General features: G+C 46.0%; 1 protein-coding gene across 1 annotated transcript in view; it reads left to right on the forward strand.

Moving 5' to 3' along the window:
- The window catches only part of CACNA2D4 (calcium channel, voltage-dependent, alpha 2/delta subunit 4), a 125,976-nt gene that overhangs the window by 38,084 nt on the left and 72,519 nt on the right, over positions 1 to 15,373 (forward strand). Inside the window, exons 18-24 of the mRNA XM_009333026.1 lie at positions 3,526 to 3,597; positions 7,786 to 7,847; positions 8,534 to 8,601; positions 8,741 to 8,786; positions 10,240 to 10,337; positions 12,318 to 12,411; positions 13,788 to 13,883. Coding sequence (XP_009331301.1) covers positions 3,526 to 3,597; positions 7,786 to 7,847; positions 8,534 to 8,601; positions 8,741 to 8,786; positions 10,240 to 10,337; positions 12,318 to 12,411; positions 13,788 to 13,883 — 536 coding nt within the window. The remainder of the gene's footprint in view (positions 1 to 3,525; positions 3,598 to 7,785; positions 7,848 to 8,533; positions 8,602 to 8,740; positions 8,787 to 10,239; positions 10,338 to 12,317; positions 12,412 to 13,787; positions 13,884 to 15,373) is intronic.

A 15,373-nucleotide genomic window follows, 5' to 3' on the forward strand; every position in this document is an offset into this window, starting at 1 on the left:
GAATTTAGCCTTTTTTGTAGCTCCTTCTTTCTACTACTTTGTGTGCCCGTACGGAAGGGGTGGGGGAGCAGCACGCACTCCTGTTTTTTTCTGTGCCAGACTGGCCCTGACTAAGAGAGGCTGGTGGTCTACAAGAGGACAAGAATGATGCTCCCCTACAAAGTGCTTGTTTTCCTTCCCAGTGTGAGTTTTCCTTCCTATGGAACAGGGAGGGAAAGTGCTGGCGGGAGGAAGGAAGCACTTTGGAGAGTGCTCCAGAGAGCCGGTCTGTGTGTACATGTCTCAAATGCTGCCTTAATACAAAGCCAAGATAGCTTAGGAGTATGTCAGTGTCCCATGATGTTACCCATACATGTAGGATGTGAGATGTAGTTGAAGCCACTCAACTAATGAGATCTGCAACAAGGAATAAAGTGCATTCAGAAAGACACTAAAGCTTGCAGTCACTATTAATAATAGACAAAGAGGATAAGGGGCTTAGACACTTGAGAAAAACAAGTTTCCAGAAACCACTTTATTGCACAGGTGTGGAGGCACTGAAAACAATAGCTGACCAGAGGGAAAAGATTAGAAAATACCTTTTCTACTGTCTTTCAAGCAGAATTATTAAAAAGGGATAAACAAGAAACAGCATGCACCTTAACGGCTGCACATTGCCACGTTGCACAACTAGGAACCCAGATATAATGAGAAGATAGAGAGGTTCCTCTGTGGCTGGTTTTCTTTTACTCAGAAGAATTAGGAGAGAATAGACACTTAAGTTACTAAGATAAGAACTGAATTTGGAGTAAGACAGAATTAGCTGTGGGACACATGCTTCTAGATTACAGGGGAGATTGCTGACATAAATGGATCTGATGCTATAGATATCCACTTAAAGAGGTAGGACAACCGAACTGCCCAGCAAGAGGATCAAAGTAGCTACCGTCACTAGTGCAGGCCAAGTACAAAGGGCCACACCAAAGGAACTTGGGAAGCGGAAGAGTGGCAAACTGAGAAAGGAAACACAACGGGACTGGGTGTGAAACGTGGAAAGCAAGACAAAAATAAGAGGCTTTACATGCAGTAGAACCACCAAGATGCAGGTTGCCAATGGATTTGTGTGGGTTTGCTGATGTCTTCTAGGAGCTTTGCTCCCATTGTAGTTTTGTCTCTCTTTAGAGCCACTTTTAGAGCTGCTCCTCTTTACCCAGCTTGCTATTTTACAAAAAAAAAAAAAAACAACAAACCAACCAACAGGAAATGAGAGGACTTTCTTTGCTGTCATATTTATTTGGATAGCAGGTTCCTGTCCGACCAAATAACATTGATACCTGAATGCAAATATGATGCAGAGTGTAAGATTTCTGTCCATAGGCAATCAGAGTAAAACTATCCAGTGAAAAAGTCAAAAGAGGCATGAAAAACAAAGCCACTTTGTGTTCCTGCACTGCATCTTCCAGAAGAAAGAAAGGTTGCAGTCACTGAGGGTACAGAGACATTCAGTGACGCGAACGATATCTGCAGTGTGACTTCAGCAATTCTAGAGACTCTCAAGATACACCCACTGCAGCAGAAAGCTGCCAACATTTCAACACTCAGATTTGCAGCTACGGTATTAGATCAATGACAGACTCAACATCAGTTGCAGTATAATCTCAGCAACACTGATAAGCAGCAAATTCAGACTGGAAAAATATGCCCAAGTGCTAGTGATGTGTAATACAGCCAGCTGCTAAAAAGAAATCTAGGGGAGGGAAGATGGCACTGTCTGGAAAATACCAATTGATGCACAATAGTACTATCTGCAGCTGGGCAGCAAGCAAGTAAAGCAACACAGGGATATTCTCAGAGTGAGGGGGGAAAGGGAAGGGTCGAGGGATCCTGCCCGGCAGCTGTCACCCAAATGTTGTCTTCAGCCTTCACAGAACCACTGAAGAAGAAATTAGCCTGCAAGGATGTTGAAACTGAGTGGCAAAACACCTAGATGTTGTGAGACCCCTCAGGTAAACTGTATGTCTGTGCTGGTTTGAAACTACACAAGCGGACAGGGAAAAGGACTCAGCAGCGCTTGCTGCAAGTGATGGGGATGGCACAGACTCGTTGCCCTCGAGCGCAGAGTTTGCTGTTTGCGGTGTTAGGAACGAGTGCTTCAGCATGCACCAGACCACCCCTCCATCCAAAACCTGCTGCACGTTTTTCAAAGTGGAGGCCAGCTGTTGCCAGAAGTGTCCTGCCTGAAAAGGACTGAGCATTATGGGGTGTCCCAGGTACCAGGACTGTAATTGACCTCTCAATGCAGGAAAAGCTATTGAGGAAGAAGCAGCAAGCCAGGATTGTGGCACCAACCTACAGCCACTGTCACCTGGGGGCTGGGCACAGAACAAGTAGCCTGCATGCAGACTAGCTGGAGCTGAGGAGATCCAAGGAGATCTCAGATATCCACTGATTTACTTCTCCACTGCCTCACGGGGAAACGAGAGGTGCCTGACATTCAAGAAGATACGGATGAAGCAACAATATCTGAACTAAACCCAGAACCCATAGAAAATGCTGCAGGCTGTCAGACCAGAACAGGGAGTATGCCATGGCTCTGGCAGGAGCTCAAATGCTCTCAGCCAAAAAGGAGTAATAGTACCAGTCAGTGTTTTGGCTTCCAAGACATGGGCCTTGGGAAACACAAGCTTTATATTCTAGGTCTGTAAATAACCCACATCATACAGCCATAATAAACAGAATTGTGGCCTTGTAAAGCAAATGCAGTTGAGACTGGCCAGCACCTGAATGGAGGCCTGTCTCTGGAAGTAAGGAAGCAATTTGTGTGAATGAATAAGTTACTTCCCACCTTTTTTTCTATCCAGGCTGAAGCAATAGGCTGATATGCTCTGGCAGGCTGGATATAAAGTTAAAGCCTCTGCGCTTGCGGAAAAATTCCCTGGCTCTTTCTTGCAAGAGGCTGGGAGTCACTGTGAAAATTACATTTTGCTTTTGGAACCTGGATTGAATAAAGTGGTCTTCTCACTGCCTACCCTGCTATCATACAGTCTTGCTTTGCTGTGTTAAACAGCTGCTTTGCTGCACCTGAGAAGGGGTGCTGAATAGAGCCTATAATTTATAAATCAGTTTAAAAAATGTCCAAGATCTTTGGAATCAGTCTGGGGGAGTTAGCGGGTTTCTCAGGTGTCTCCTCTTCCAGGCTCTCAAAGCACCATGCTAATGACTTTCTGGCTGCCAAACGGTGAAGTCTGAAACTAGGACTGGCAATTTCATAGCTTCCAGATCCTGTCCTTTTGCTAAAAAGACATATCAACAAGCTTTCAGCATAAGCCATTGTTATTCTATATGTCACTTATCAGCCTGATTGAACAAGGATCCTGACCAATGAGAACAGGTTCTCAGTTTAAAAGAAGCAAGAAAGAGCTGGGGGGGGGGAAACAGTCACTCTTTTCTACCAGCCCCTGTTTGTTAACGACAAGCAGCTCTACTAATTCCTGTCCTGCCTTGCCCGGAGACACTAACTAATACTAATCTTGTTCACCTCTGCAGCTGAGAACTGCCATGATCAATGGGGAAACGGGCTACCTCTCTATGGATGTGAAGGTTCCTGTGGATAAAGGGGTAAGAAATTATCCTTCTGTTCAGGTCACACGAGAGAGGGGATGGGAAATGGATGCTGAAGAACCACGACGGATGTGGTTTTAATGCTCAGCATTTCTGAGTGTGAGGATTTTATTGTTTCACCACATATATAACACGTGCTAAAATAGAGCATCGTTAGAAGTGCTCTTTATACCTACCGACATTCTGCTCCTACAAAGGTATTGAAAATGCCTCACAGCTCCCTACTTTGTCCAGGCAAAGCCAAAAACCATGTTGTTCATTGTTTATACGGCTGTGAAATTAATTGGAGATCTCCAAGAGTCTAGAATGGGGAAAGACTATGCTGAGCTGACCTAAACAGAAAGAGGTTTGGAGGCTATTTTGCAACTCCCTTTCCCTATCCAAAAACAGTCATGAAAACTTCGTCTCTCACTCTGACAGAATGTGATTTCCTTTATCCAGGTCCAGGATTAAATTTCTATGCAAATATTTACAGACGTTTTATGAAAAGTTCCAGTGAAATGGAGACTTTTGAACATTCCCTACCAGCTCTAATGTAGGGCTATACATCTTCCCTCGGAATCAGTGCAAAATTGTCTTGTACATTTACGTTTACTGGTACTTTTTCATTCAGGTTTATTTAACTCTCCTAAAGATTTTGGCTTTCATCATTTCCTGTTAGGAAGTATTCCAGAGTCCTGCAAGTTACACTGCCCAGAAGTCTTCCATATTTCAGGAAATTTTTCCGTCTTTCGTAGAGAGCATTTTTTTCAGCAATCAGGCTGGCTGAACTGCTCCCATGCTAAGCCACAGTCAGCACCAGTTCCAATAAACCAACTGCTCACAGCCACTGCTGAAATGATGCCATTTCCCAGTGAAGACACCCCTCCATTTCCTCTGAATGGTTGTACTGCTAGATCTTGTAACTAAATTGTCTTTCTCTATTTTTGGTGTTATCAACTATCAGGTACCTGTCATCGGCTTTGCCCTTCCTCTCTTGGGCATTGCCAACATCTGCATTTGAAATACTTGCACACTTTTCAGTCCAAGCAGTTCAGCAACTATTTTTGTTCCCCTTGTCTGTTGTATCATTTCTGGTACACAAGTACCAGGGCTTCATTGAATTATTTGAGTACTGTTTCCCTGTTGCTCTGTAGAGAGCATCTATTCTCTGCAATAGGATATTTCTGAACAGGGATCCCCAAATCTCCTTTCTGCTGTCCCTTCAATTTTTTTCTCCCTCCCACAGCTGCGCCGGAACAGCTGCCTTAGTTTCTGTGTTTCTTAGCTATTTTTTCCAGTTGCCATTTTTCCACGTGAATCCCACTCTTTTTTGTCCAGCCTTTCTAATTTTTAGGGTTGTTGGGACTTTTTCTCAGTGTGCAGAGAAATGCTGTTTTATTTTGTCTTACAGATCACTGTACGTAAGGGCTCCTAAGACAGAGTCTGTCTGTTCCTCTCATTAGACCTTTTTCCTTCGATGCCCTGTTGTTTACTGTTTCTTTTTGTTTACAGTACTGCAGCTGGTTCTCACTCCACATCTTATTTAAGCCCACTTTAACTGATTCTTTAGAATAAAATTTCATGAGAAGCTGTTTCAAGTGCTTTATATAAACCCAGATACATTGCATGTCCTTTATTCCCTTCATCCATTACCTTTGTTATTCTGTCAGAAAAGCAATCAGGGTTTTCCAGCAAGATCTATTCTTTGTAAGTCTAGATTACTCATTTTGCTAGCTTAACCTCTGTCTCTGACTCTGTGCACCCTCAATAACATTTCTTCTGAGTCATCCAAAAATGCCTTTTTAGTTCAGTATTTTAGGGATGTCTTTCTGCTCCCCTACTCAGGGAAAAAAGATAACAAAAAGTAGCCTTGGTAAGAGATATTACCTGTTTTATTCTGCAACTCTGTAAGCGTTATGAAGCATAACAGGAGACTGAAGCTGAGTATGTGGCAGTTTTACTATTATCAGAATACACACAGAGTGAGGATCAGAAATTAAACTTAACAATTCCCACTTGTACTCTGCTAGCTGATGAAGCAGAGCAGCGTTGAAACAAAGAAAGTGCTGACAGAGCCTTGAAACAAAGAGAATGAGGCAGTCAGACAGCGGAGAGAAGGGCTGAGTGAAGGGGATAGAAATTATTCTGTCAGCCACGTAAACATTGATTCCCCGGGTTGAACTCAGGAAGGTATTGAGGGTGGAGTGAGATAGAGAAGGAAAAATAAGGACCAAAGACAAGGGGCGGTTGTTAGAGAGATCTCATAGCAAAAATGCCTTTGCTTGCAGCTAGGGTACAAAAGGGTTGTGACTGTGAAAGCAAAAGGTGAGAACATGGGTAGGAACTGTGGCAAACCACTGGTAACGGCATCAGCCAGGACTGGCTGCCTAGCACAGTGGCAATACCAAAACTGCAAATGCATGTGTTTGCAGACCGCAGGTGCTGGTAGTCAGCCATCCTATCACTGTGCCAACATGCCCATGTTCTTGTCTTCTCCCTTGCTCTGCGCTACGTAGCAAAGTCCTGCCTGATCATCCTCAGCCCCGCTTGGCTCAAGGGTGCCTCTGCTTCTCTTCCTTCCCATGGATGAGTGGTGATACCTCCAGCTGTCTTGGGGAGGGCTGGCCACCCATCCCCTCCTCCTGCCCAAACAGAGGTTTGCCCTCCCTCCCACAAGGCACAAGTGCTGAGTGGTTGCATATGCAGAAGAGGGGCAGGTCAGGGGAACAAAGGATGAGCAGAACAAGCCCTGCTAAGGAAAGGGTCTCGGAGTAGTGGCGCCCCTGGGCCCTTTTCTACTGTATCCTTTCCCCCAGGGGGAGGCCAACACCCCCAGGTCTCCTTCTTCCCCATGCCTTCCCACCTCCACCATCAGATCAGACTGGCAAGGAAAGGGAGGCTTAATACCTCTGTACCTTCCCCACAGTCACCAAAACACCACCGTGCTGTGTTCCTTGGGGGTATCACAGCACTTCTGGAACATCTCGGCTCAGCAAAAGACTCGGACCCTGTTGCTCAGCAGTACACGACTGCCATGCATGGAGAGAGGGGCGAGGGAAGGGGTTGAGCTGTCTGCCACTTCCTCGCCTAACAATAACCCCCATCCCCATCAGCCCATCCGCTGTGTGCACAAACTCAGGACACACTGTGGAGCTGGTGCTGGCTTGCCCTTTGTGCCTCGCTCCACTTCCACTGCTGCACGGCTTGAGCACGTTAGAGCAGGCACAACGTTCCCTAAGGAACACTGAGTTTTCTGTGTTCACTCCCTGTCTCCCACACACATCCTCTCACCTCGTTTTCAGACTGGGGTTGGGATTTTAAACATATTAGGGTTCATATACTGGCATAAGGGTTGGATAGAAACTTTCCAAAAACTTTTCTCTTTTTGAAAAGAGTTCCACTGAAATCAACACTTTCCAACAGGAAAAGGCCAGTCTGGCAAACAGTTGAAGTTCTGAAGCAGCTTTCAATAATCTGAAATGTCTTCAGTTGAAATGTCAGTCTGAAAAAAATATTTTCATGTGAATCAAAATGGCTTGGATTTGAATCAGCACTTTTTTTCAATTTGAAAATGTAATTATTTTTTTTTTTTACTGATTTTTTTAACAAAATTGGAGTATGTTAATGTTTTGTCCCAGTATGGCATGAAAGCAAATGTCAGGAATCTCAGCATTTCCCACAAGAGTGGGGAGACTTGGCCCCGGCTTCCCACCCACACAGTGGGTAGGTTTGCCATCCTACCTCTCCTCCAATCCGACCTCTCCTTCCTACTTGCCCCACTAAGCCCCCCCTCCTGCTTGGGATGATGATGATGATGATGATGTGCAAAGCCATCAAGGTTGCTCTGTAGACCGAAAGAGCAGCAGGGCCCCAGTGCGTTGGCTCAGAGGGTGCAAGAGGGAGGGCAGCTTCCCCCCACCCCTTCCTGCAGCCTCTGCAGGAGCCCTAGAGAAAAGAAAGGTTTAACTGAAGCCCTAGATGGAAAGACAGAGTGGCTGCCTGGATCCTGAAGGTCACAAGTTGCTGAATACGCTAAATACTGCACACTCATCCCTGCCACTAGCCAGCCCTAGCAGGGTGTGAAGTGTTGGTCTGATCAACTGCTTTTGCTTAGCCTTGGGGACATATATCCCAGGTCTCCATCATCACTATGCCTTGGTCTGTCAGAGGGCCTCTCATTTTATTTTCATGCTTTTATTCCAGAAACGAGTTCTCTTCCTCACCAATGATTATTTCTTCACGGACATCAGTGGCACGCCCTTCAGGTGAGCAAGGATTCACATGACACCAATACGGTGTTTGAGAAGTCTGCCATCAGGGACAGCAAGTTGGTTCCTTTTCTTCATAAAACTGGCTACAACCCATGAGTAGAGCAGTGTGAATAACTGACTTCTTTGTTCCTGTAGCCATTAAAATATTGTTTGGGTCAACTCAAAAGGAATATTGTGATTTATCTGAAGTTCAGAGTCCAAAAGGTATACCTTAGGTGAAGCATGTTGTTTCATTTCAGAGCAATGAGACATATTCAATTTTCAGTTCCACTGAATATGTTTTATGTTCTGGTGTATGGCTCTAAACAAAACATTGTTATAAACTGAAAATTATAAAACATCACATAAGGAATCAAGCAAAAAAATTTTAGTGTTTTTTCCCCAGCTGAAATGGTTTGAAATTGGCACAGATTTGAGAAATGTTATTGTTGACCTGAACCTACAACATTGGCCAAAAAGGCTGTCACCAGAAGTGCCTCATAGCTCTACAGACAGGTTCCTTAGCCTCTTGTGCTGAAATCGGATCTCACTTAATCCTCTTTTGATGATGTTCTGTTCTTTAATAGCTGTGGAGGGAGTTAATGTCTTTAAGGGTTGTAATTGCAGGGAACGCAGTGTCATGTTTAGGGATTACACCTCTCCTTGCTTGACAAGCCCTCTGTTTTCCTTCCCGCCTGCAGCCTGGGCATTGTGCTGTCCAGAGGACACGGGGAGTACATTCTGCTGGGGAACACTTCAGTGGAAGAAGGTAGGTTAATCTGGGCCAACCACGCTGTCCTAAGGGACAAGGTAGCTACTCTGAACTTCACTGCTTCACTTCTCCTTCACAGCCCGTATCTGCCTGTCTGCTACCTAACCCAATGCTCTATTGTATTATCTGGTTTCAGGTTTGCACGACCTGCTCCAGCCAGACTTGTCTTTAGCGAATGAATGGTAAGTGGAGGAAATCCTGTCAATGACACAGGACTTTGTCATGAGATTGCGGCAAAGTTCCCAGCAATTTGGCTTGAGTTCACCACCCTCTGTGGCCTAGAGAAAAAGCAGTGCTGTTCAGGGGCTGTACCTGCAGAGACCTGATTGTCTCCAGGCAATTCAGTTCCACCTCTTCCTTTGGGAGATCCCACCAAGGCCCGGCACATCCCTCTGCTAGGAAACATCTCCTCAGTCTTCTGTGCTCACACTTATTTTGTTCCTCCTCGTGTTGCTCAGAATTGTGCTATAAAACCTACAGTGTGTCAGACCTGTCAGGAAATTTTGTTGCAAGCTTGGCGAGAGATTGAAATGCTTTTTTAAATCCTAGCTTATTTTTGGTTGGCATTCTTCTGAACTGAGCCTAGACCTAATTTCTAGTGAACATGGAGGTGATTTACGACCCCTGTTTCAATAGCAAGCATAATTTATGGATTTGCTTTGTTTGGATATGAAACAGGGTGAAGCATGGCACTTTGCATTTATTGCTGTGAGGTTTGGGATTTTCATGAACCCAACATTCAGTTACACCCAGGCACATGAACCCAGCCTGTATCAAAGCCAAAATAACTATATTCAAGAAGCCCTGTAGCCCTTCACACCTCTCATTACACTGTCAAGTTTCACAGGCAGCGCATTTGAGACACAAGCAGTGACTTCTCCTTCTTCTGCTCCTAACTTGGGGTGTCAGCTTACCACACTTTACATATTCGTTTCTCTTAGACTTCTCTCATAAATCACTCCTTTCAGCCCCTTTATGAGTTGTAATTCTCTCTTATAACCCCTTCCTCTCCGTTGTCATGACAGTGAAGCGGTCAAAATTGGAAGCAGGATTAGAAGACTAGTTTATTTTATAATATGTTTGTAATACATTCTCCCACTTCTCTCCAAACTGTGTCCTGAGGCTCCTGCAGCTGTGTCCCTCTGACAGCTTTTGCTGCCACCGTATCATACTGCAAGCTCATTCCTCATCTGACATTTTGTTTCTCTGTCTCTTGGTTTACCTGCTCCCAATCCAGTTTTACTCACATTGCATGTGACCCTCTGCTTTTCAGGTCTCTCCGTCACATTATTATTGTTTATATAGACACAGGTACACATCTTAAACAACATATAATAGAGATAACTGAAGGAAGGATTTGGGACTGCCACATTGCATTGTGAGCTTATGCCAGAGAACATAACAGCAGCCCTACTAAGCGCAGCAGTCAGATTAATTGGTGTTTGGTTTATTGGTGGGGTTTGACTTACAGCCACATTGTTAGATTTTGAGTGGGCACAGCATGCAGCAGTGGCAAAATCTTTGCAGCCCAAGGTTTCTCGCTGAATTTTTGTTTGCAGTTGTTATTTTCCAGGAGCATTTGCTTGATTGTGGTTTCTCTTTGCCCTTGTGGGCTTCTTCTCCCCTCCCCACCAGGATTTACTGCATCACCGACATTGATCCAGACCACCGGAAGCTCAGCCAGCTGGAAGCTGTGATCCGTTTCCTCACCGGAGAGGAACCTGACCTGGAATGTGAGTCCCAGGCACCAAAAGGGCCCTGCTGGGGTTTTCCTGTACCCATCAAGGGGAGAGGGGACTGTGACAAACTGACTGGTGTCAGACTGAGCTCCTGTGGCACCTGCTCACACAGGCAGGACTGAACTCAAGCCCAGCTTAATTCACATGTGGAAATGAGCTGAGGATACACTTCCTTGTCTCCATCAGAGGATTGTTTTTCCATTTCAAAGCTGACACATAACTTGGCCTTATTGACCGTCTCAGCATAGGAAATACTGAAAAGTGAAAGGCTTGAATGGAGCTTGGTGGGGGCTGCACACTATGTTTAAGACAGACTGACCAGCTGGGCTAGAGGGGGCAATGGCAGGAGAAGCCAGGAAAGCTGCTGTGACTACTCTGCTCCCCAGGGCCCCAGCCAGCATCCTCCGAAGGCTGCATGGTGCCATCTAGACAGATGGGTTCTTTCAGAACAAGGATTATTAATTTTGTTTTCCAAACACAATTGGTAACTGATTTGGGGAAAAAATTGTTACAGGATTACTATCTTTCCTGCTCCCTCTGCTGCTCATCCCTTGCACCAGGTCCCATTCTCCAGGTGACGTGTAGCTACACACGCAGCTGATACAGCACCACTACAGAGTGGGATCTCTGTTGGGGGGCAGAGGTGGGCAGCTGCGCATGGGAACTCCCTACAGCAATTTAGCCCACCTCAGTCTCTACGGCTTCAGCTCCCTTAGTTGTGCCAAGTACAAGCTTTTGCATGTAATGCTCCACCTGAGAGGCACAAACCTTTGGCACGAGGATGGGAATCTCTTAAAACTAAACCCAAATGTAATCCAATAATTGTTCCTCTCTTGCACAGTGAAGAGCAGACCCCTTTGGAGGAGGCTGAAAAGAGGAGATGTATGAGTTGAAGAGGCTAGGGAAGAGGAGGAGGAAAGTTTCAGGAGGTCTCACTGTGAGAAACATGCAGACTTGGAAGTGCTGTGGAGGAAAAACAAATATGATTTGGACACATCCTAGACCTGTGGGGCCTGGGGAGGGAAAGATCTGCTGGTGAGCTCTGGTTTTGAGGTCTGAATGACAGCAAGGATGGAGAAATGGATTCTGACAACTGTGACAAAGAAAGGAGAAAGTAAGTTGGAAGAACTTGGGAGAAAATATTAGGGGAGACCTTGGATCTCAACCCAGTAAGTGGAGGCAGAAACGGGGTGGGGGGTGTGACTCCATCTAGAACAGCACTGAAAGGGGCATATCTGCAATATGATAGTCATCACATTCTCACAGCACGAAATGAATGCAGGCAGGGCAATACAGAAATGAAGCAGGTCAAATAAATGGGATGTTAGAGTATGCCATTTAGCACATGGCATATTCGAACCTTCCTAAACACCTCTCAGTCCCAATCCAGGCTGGACTAGACTAGTAGCCTAGATTGGCTGGAGCATCTGGGGGAAACCAGGACAGGACAGCGTTTTGTGAGATGTACAGGAAGGACAGAGGGGTAACAGAGAAGCCAATGAACACAAGGGCAGAGTAGAAGCCATGAAGAAGTCACTAGGGGCTTTGAAGAAGTTTCTTGAGTGGAACAGGGTGTCTGGTGTCCTTCTACAGGGCACCCAGAAGAAAGGTCAAAGCAAGGATTTGAGGCAATGGTTGTGGACAACCTGTTCAATCAAGGAGAAGGTTGGAGTGAAGACCTGATGAATAACTTCATTTGAAAGCCTCTCGCTTGCCCACACTTTCAAACCCAAACCCTTCCACTCAGTTTGCAGGGGAACCAGTCTGACAATCTTCGCTGTAACATCTGTTCTTGTGCTCTCTGCCATCCAGGGTGGTAGGTCCTGTTCTCAGCCCTGCAAGGGAAGGCTTCTTTTTGTGCCATGTTGCTTCATTGCCCTGGGCCAGGCAGATGCTCCGTAATAAGGAACTCTCTAAGACATCTAGGGAGGGACATGTCTTTCTCTCCTGATTCTTTTTCTCTTTTCTTCCCAGGTGATGAGGAGTTGGTCCAGGAAGTGTTGTTTGATGCAGTGGTCACTGCACCCATGGAGGCCTACTGGACAACACTAGCCCTCAATATGTCCATGTAAGTGTATGAGAAATAAATATGAGTAAAACAGCATTGAAGATGCACCAGCATTGAAGATGCACCTCCAGATGCTATGGTTTATGCAATGCCTGAAACAGTCACAGATCCTTGCGCAGCACATAAGAAACTTTAGAAATAGCTCAAAAAGCTGATGGAAATAGCTCGATAGCTTTAGAAATAACTCAAAAAGTGTCTCTTAGGAGTGGAATCCAGCAGGTTGGGCCTTCTCAGGGGAGCCTTTAGTTTGGTGAGTTTGTCTGAATATCACTGGAGGACAGCAGTGATCCAGATGTGTCACTGCAAGAGGTGTTCAGCACCAGTTCTTTGCAGCACCTAGCTCAGATGCACTGCATTTGCCTCTTTAGTTGATAGAGTTTGATATCTCAGGGTACCTGAGACCATTTCAGTTTAAAATTATTATGAGTTATTTCCCCATGCATCAGTTATCCCTTTGAACAGCAGCAGCGTGGTTTGGCTCAACTTCCCGTATGACTGTAGCAGAAGTTCCATCCCAGGTGACAAGGAATTTGCTCCCTTTCCAGCAGTGACGAAAAAGGAGTTTGATCATGTTGCTGTTGGTGATGGCTTCAGCCTGAGCCTCAGGAAGGGAGTGGACAGGCTGGCTTCAGTAAACAACTTTCTTCTTTATTATTTGCAGTGAGACACCTGTTGCTCGTAGTGTCTAGTATCATGTCACACAGATCTACTTTTACCAGACAACATGGTACTTACACAGATGTGTGGCCACAGGACTCCTGTCCCTGTTTCAGTTACTAGTACCCCTACCACTAACAGAGCTTGAGCCAGCAGCAATCATGTTAGGACACCCAATTACCAGCACAGCTTTAAACGGCTATACCAACACACACTCCTCACTTTAAGGCCACCACACTGCAGCATGCTCTCCACCATGTAGCTGTCCCATCTGTGCCCTTGATGCCTCCAGCAAGACACACCCGAATCAATCTACTTCAGAGTCAGTCTGCTACCCTGCCCATCCTGCGTGTGCCTGAGACAGCCATTCTCTCTCTGCAGTCCCTCTCCCTCACTTCAGCCTCACGTGGGCAGCCTGGAGCAGGGCTAGCAGGGGAGAGGAGCTCATGGTCTGCTTAGAAGAGAACCAAATGAGCAAATTTCAAAGGTGTGAATCTAGGCACAGGTCTAAGCCTGCCAATTGTTAGCCAGTAACAACCTGTTGCCATTAGCAGGGAGGAGCTAGTGTCACTCCTGGTGTAAATGGGTTATATTGTAAATGAACTTGGGACCAGGTCTCCAGGTGTAGCTTCTGGTTTGGAAGGCCCTCACCCTGGGGCAGGGAGATGGCTGTTCTTCTGAGAAATTTTTGCTTCTGCTTGTGTGTTTCTTTTCCACAGGGAGACTGACGCAGGTGTTGAGATGGCATTTCTAGGCACTCGGGCTGGACTCATGAGGAGTGTCCTATACGTGGGCTCTGAGAAAATTTCCAACAGGTAAGTCCCTAAACTGCATTAAGGGGTTTCTCTCAATGTCTCTGAAGGGGCAGTATGAAATCACCGCCAGCCTTAGAAATTTATTTGGGGAGACAGAAACAGAAAGGAAAGGAGCAACACCTTGATGGCATTGATGCTGATTTAGAGTCAGGGTAGGGGTCCTTTGTCTTCCTCTGGTCCTTCTGAGTTTTTCTTAAAATATTTTCCCAAAGTGCATTCATTTCAATAAAAACCTTCAATCATTCCATGACTTCACTCAGCTAACAGAGAAAATGTCCACAGTTACTATATATCCCCAGGACCATTTTACAGTGCAGAGGGTCTGCACTCGGTGACATTCCAGCTTGGCTAGGGTTGAACTTTCTTGTCTCCGTTCCTCTTCCAGGTTTGTTCTGTTCTGCCTCTTACATTGCCCACATCATGGTAGTATCCCAGTGCCTTCCAGTGAGGCATTAAGTGATGTGACTGACATCTGTCATATATGATTCATTCTCTTGTCCTCTCCCTCAAGGCAAAAGTGTGTGTTCAGTGGCAGGTTTTGACGTGGAAAGGATATAGATTGCATTTTTGTTGTATTTTGAATACGCAGGCTGGTGCATGCTGCTGTAAGAAAGGACAGGTCACAGAGGCGCACCAGCAGATAGAACACAAGGGGACAGCGTCGGTGGCGGTCCTTAGCTTCTTGGCAGCTGTTTCACTGTCTCCGTGTTCCCCAAACAGGAGTTGTACGTTCAAGGCAGAGAGCTCTGCTGTGCCTGAAAGGTGACACTCTTTGTGTTTTTGAGGCAGTCTGGATAAGTCAGAGTAGTCAGGCTCTGGCAACAAGGGAGAAAACATGTGCTGCAGGAGGCTAATACAACGATTCCCTATCCCCCACTGCTCATCAGGAGCATCGTTCAATGCTTTTAAAGAGCCGCAGTCACCACACTGCAGTGACTGGCCCCCGCACATCACACGAGAGGCGCCTCTGGAATCCCCTGAAAGGAAAGAACCGTATAAATGAGTAATTATCGTTACATCAAAATATACAGCAAAACAAGAGCCTGAAAACAAAGGGGATTTGTCAGGCAAGACGTAGGGACCTCCAGGGAAGCCAATGACCCGATTTTCACACGGTCTCTCCTGAGCACCCGCTGCCTGTCTTGCCATGCCCTCAGGACTCATTCTCTTGCCTTCAGGAGCACCCGTTTCCTCAAGTACTTCAATCCCTGCATGTCTAAGAGTTCAGTATTTACCCACAGCAGCATGACCTTCGGTTTGGGGTGGGGTTTTTTGGGTTTTGTGGTGTTTTTTTTGTAGGAGACTGTCTAATTCCCATTTCTCACCTGCTCCCCATTCTCCTGCAGTAATTAACAGCCTTTGACTGGCCACACGCCAGCTTGGCTTCCCTCGCCCACCCGCTCACACCTGCCGTGCCTCACTTCTCACTCCCGGCCCTGCCCCTTGCTCCTCGCGGCGTAACCTGCCAGGCCTCCCGCGGGGCAGGCGGA

The sequence above is a fragment of the Pygoscelis adeliae genome, unplaced genomic scaffold (assembly GCF_000699105.1).
Source record: "Pygoscelis adeliae isolate BGI_AS28 unplaced genomic scaffold, ASM69910v1 Scaffold38, whole genome shotgun sequence".
NCBI classification, from domain to species: domain Eukaryota; kingdom Metazoa; phylum Chordata; class Aves; order Sphenisciformes; family Spheniscidae; genus Pygoscelis; species Pygoscelis adeliae.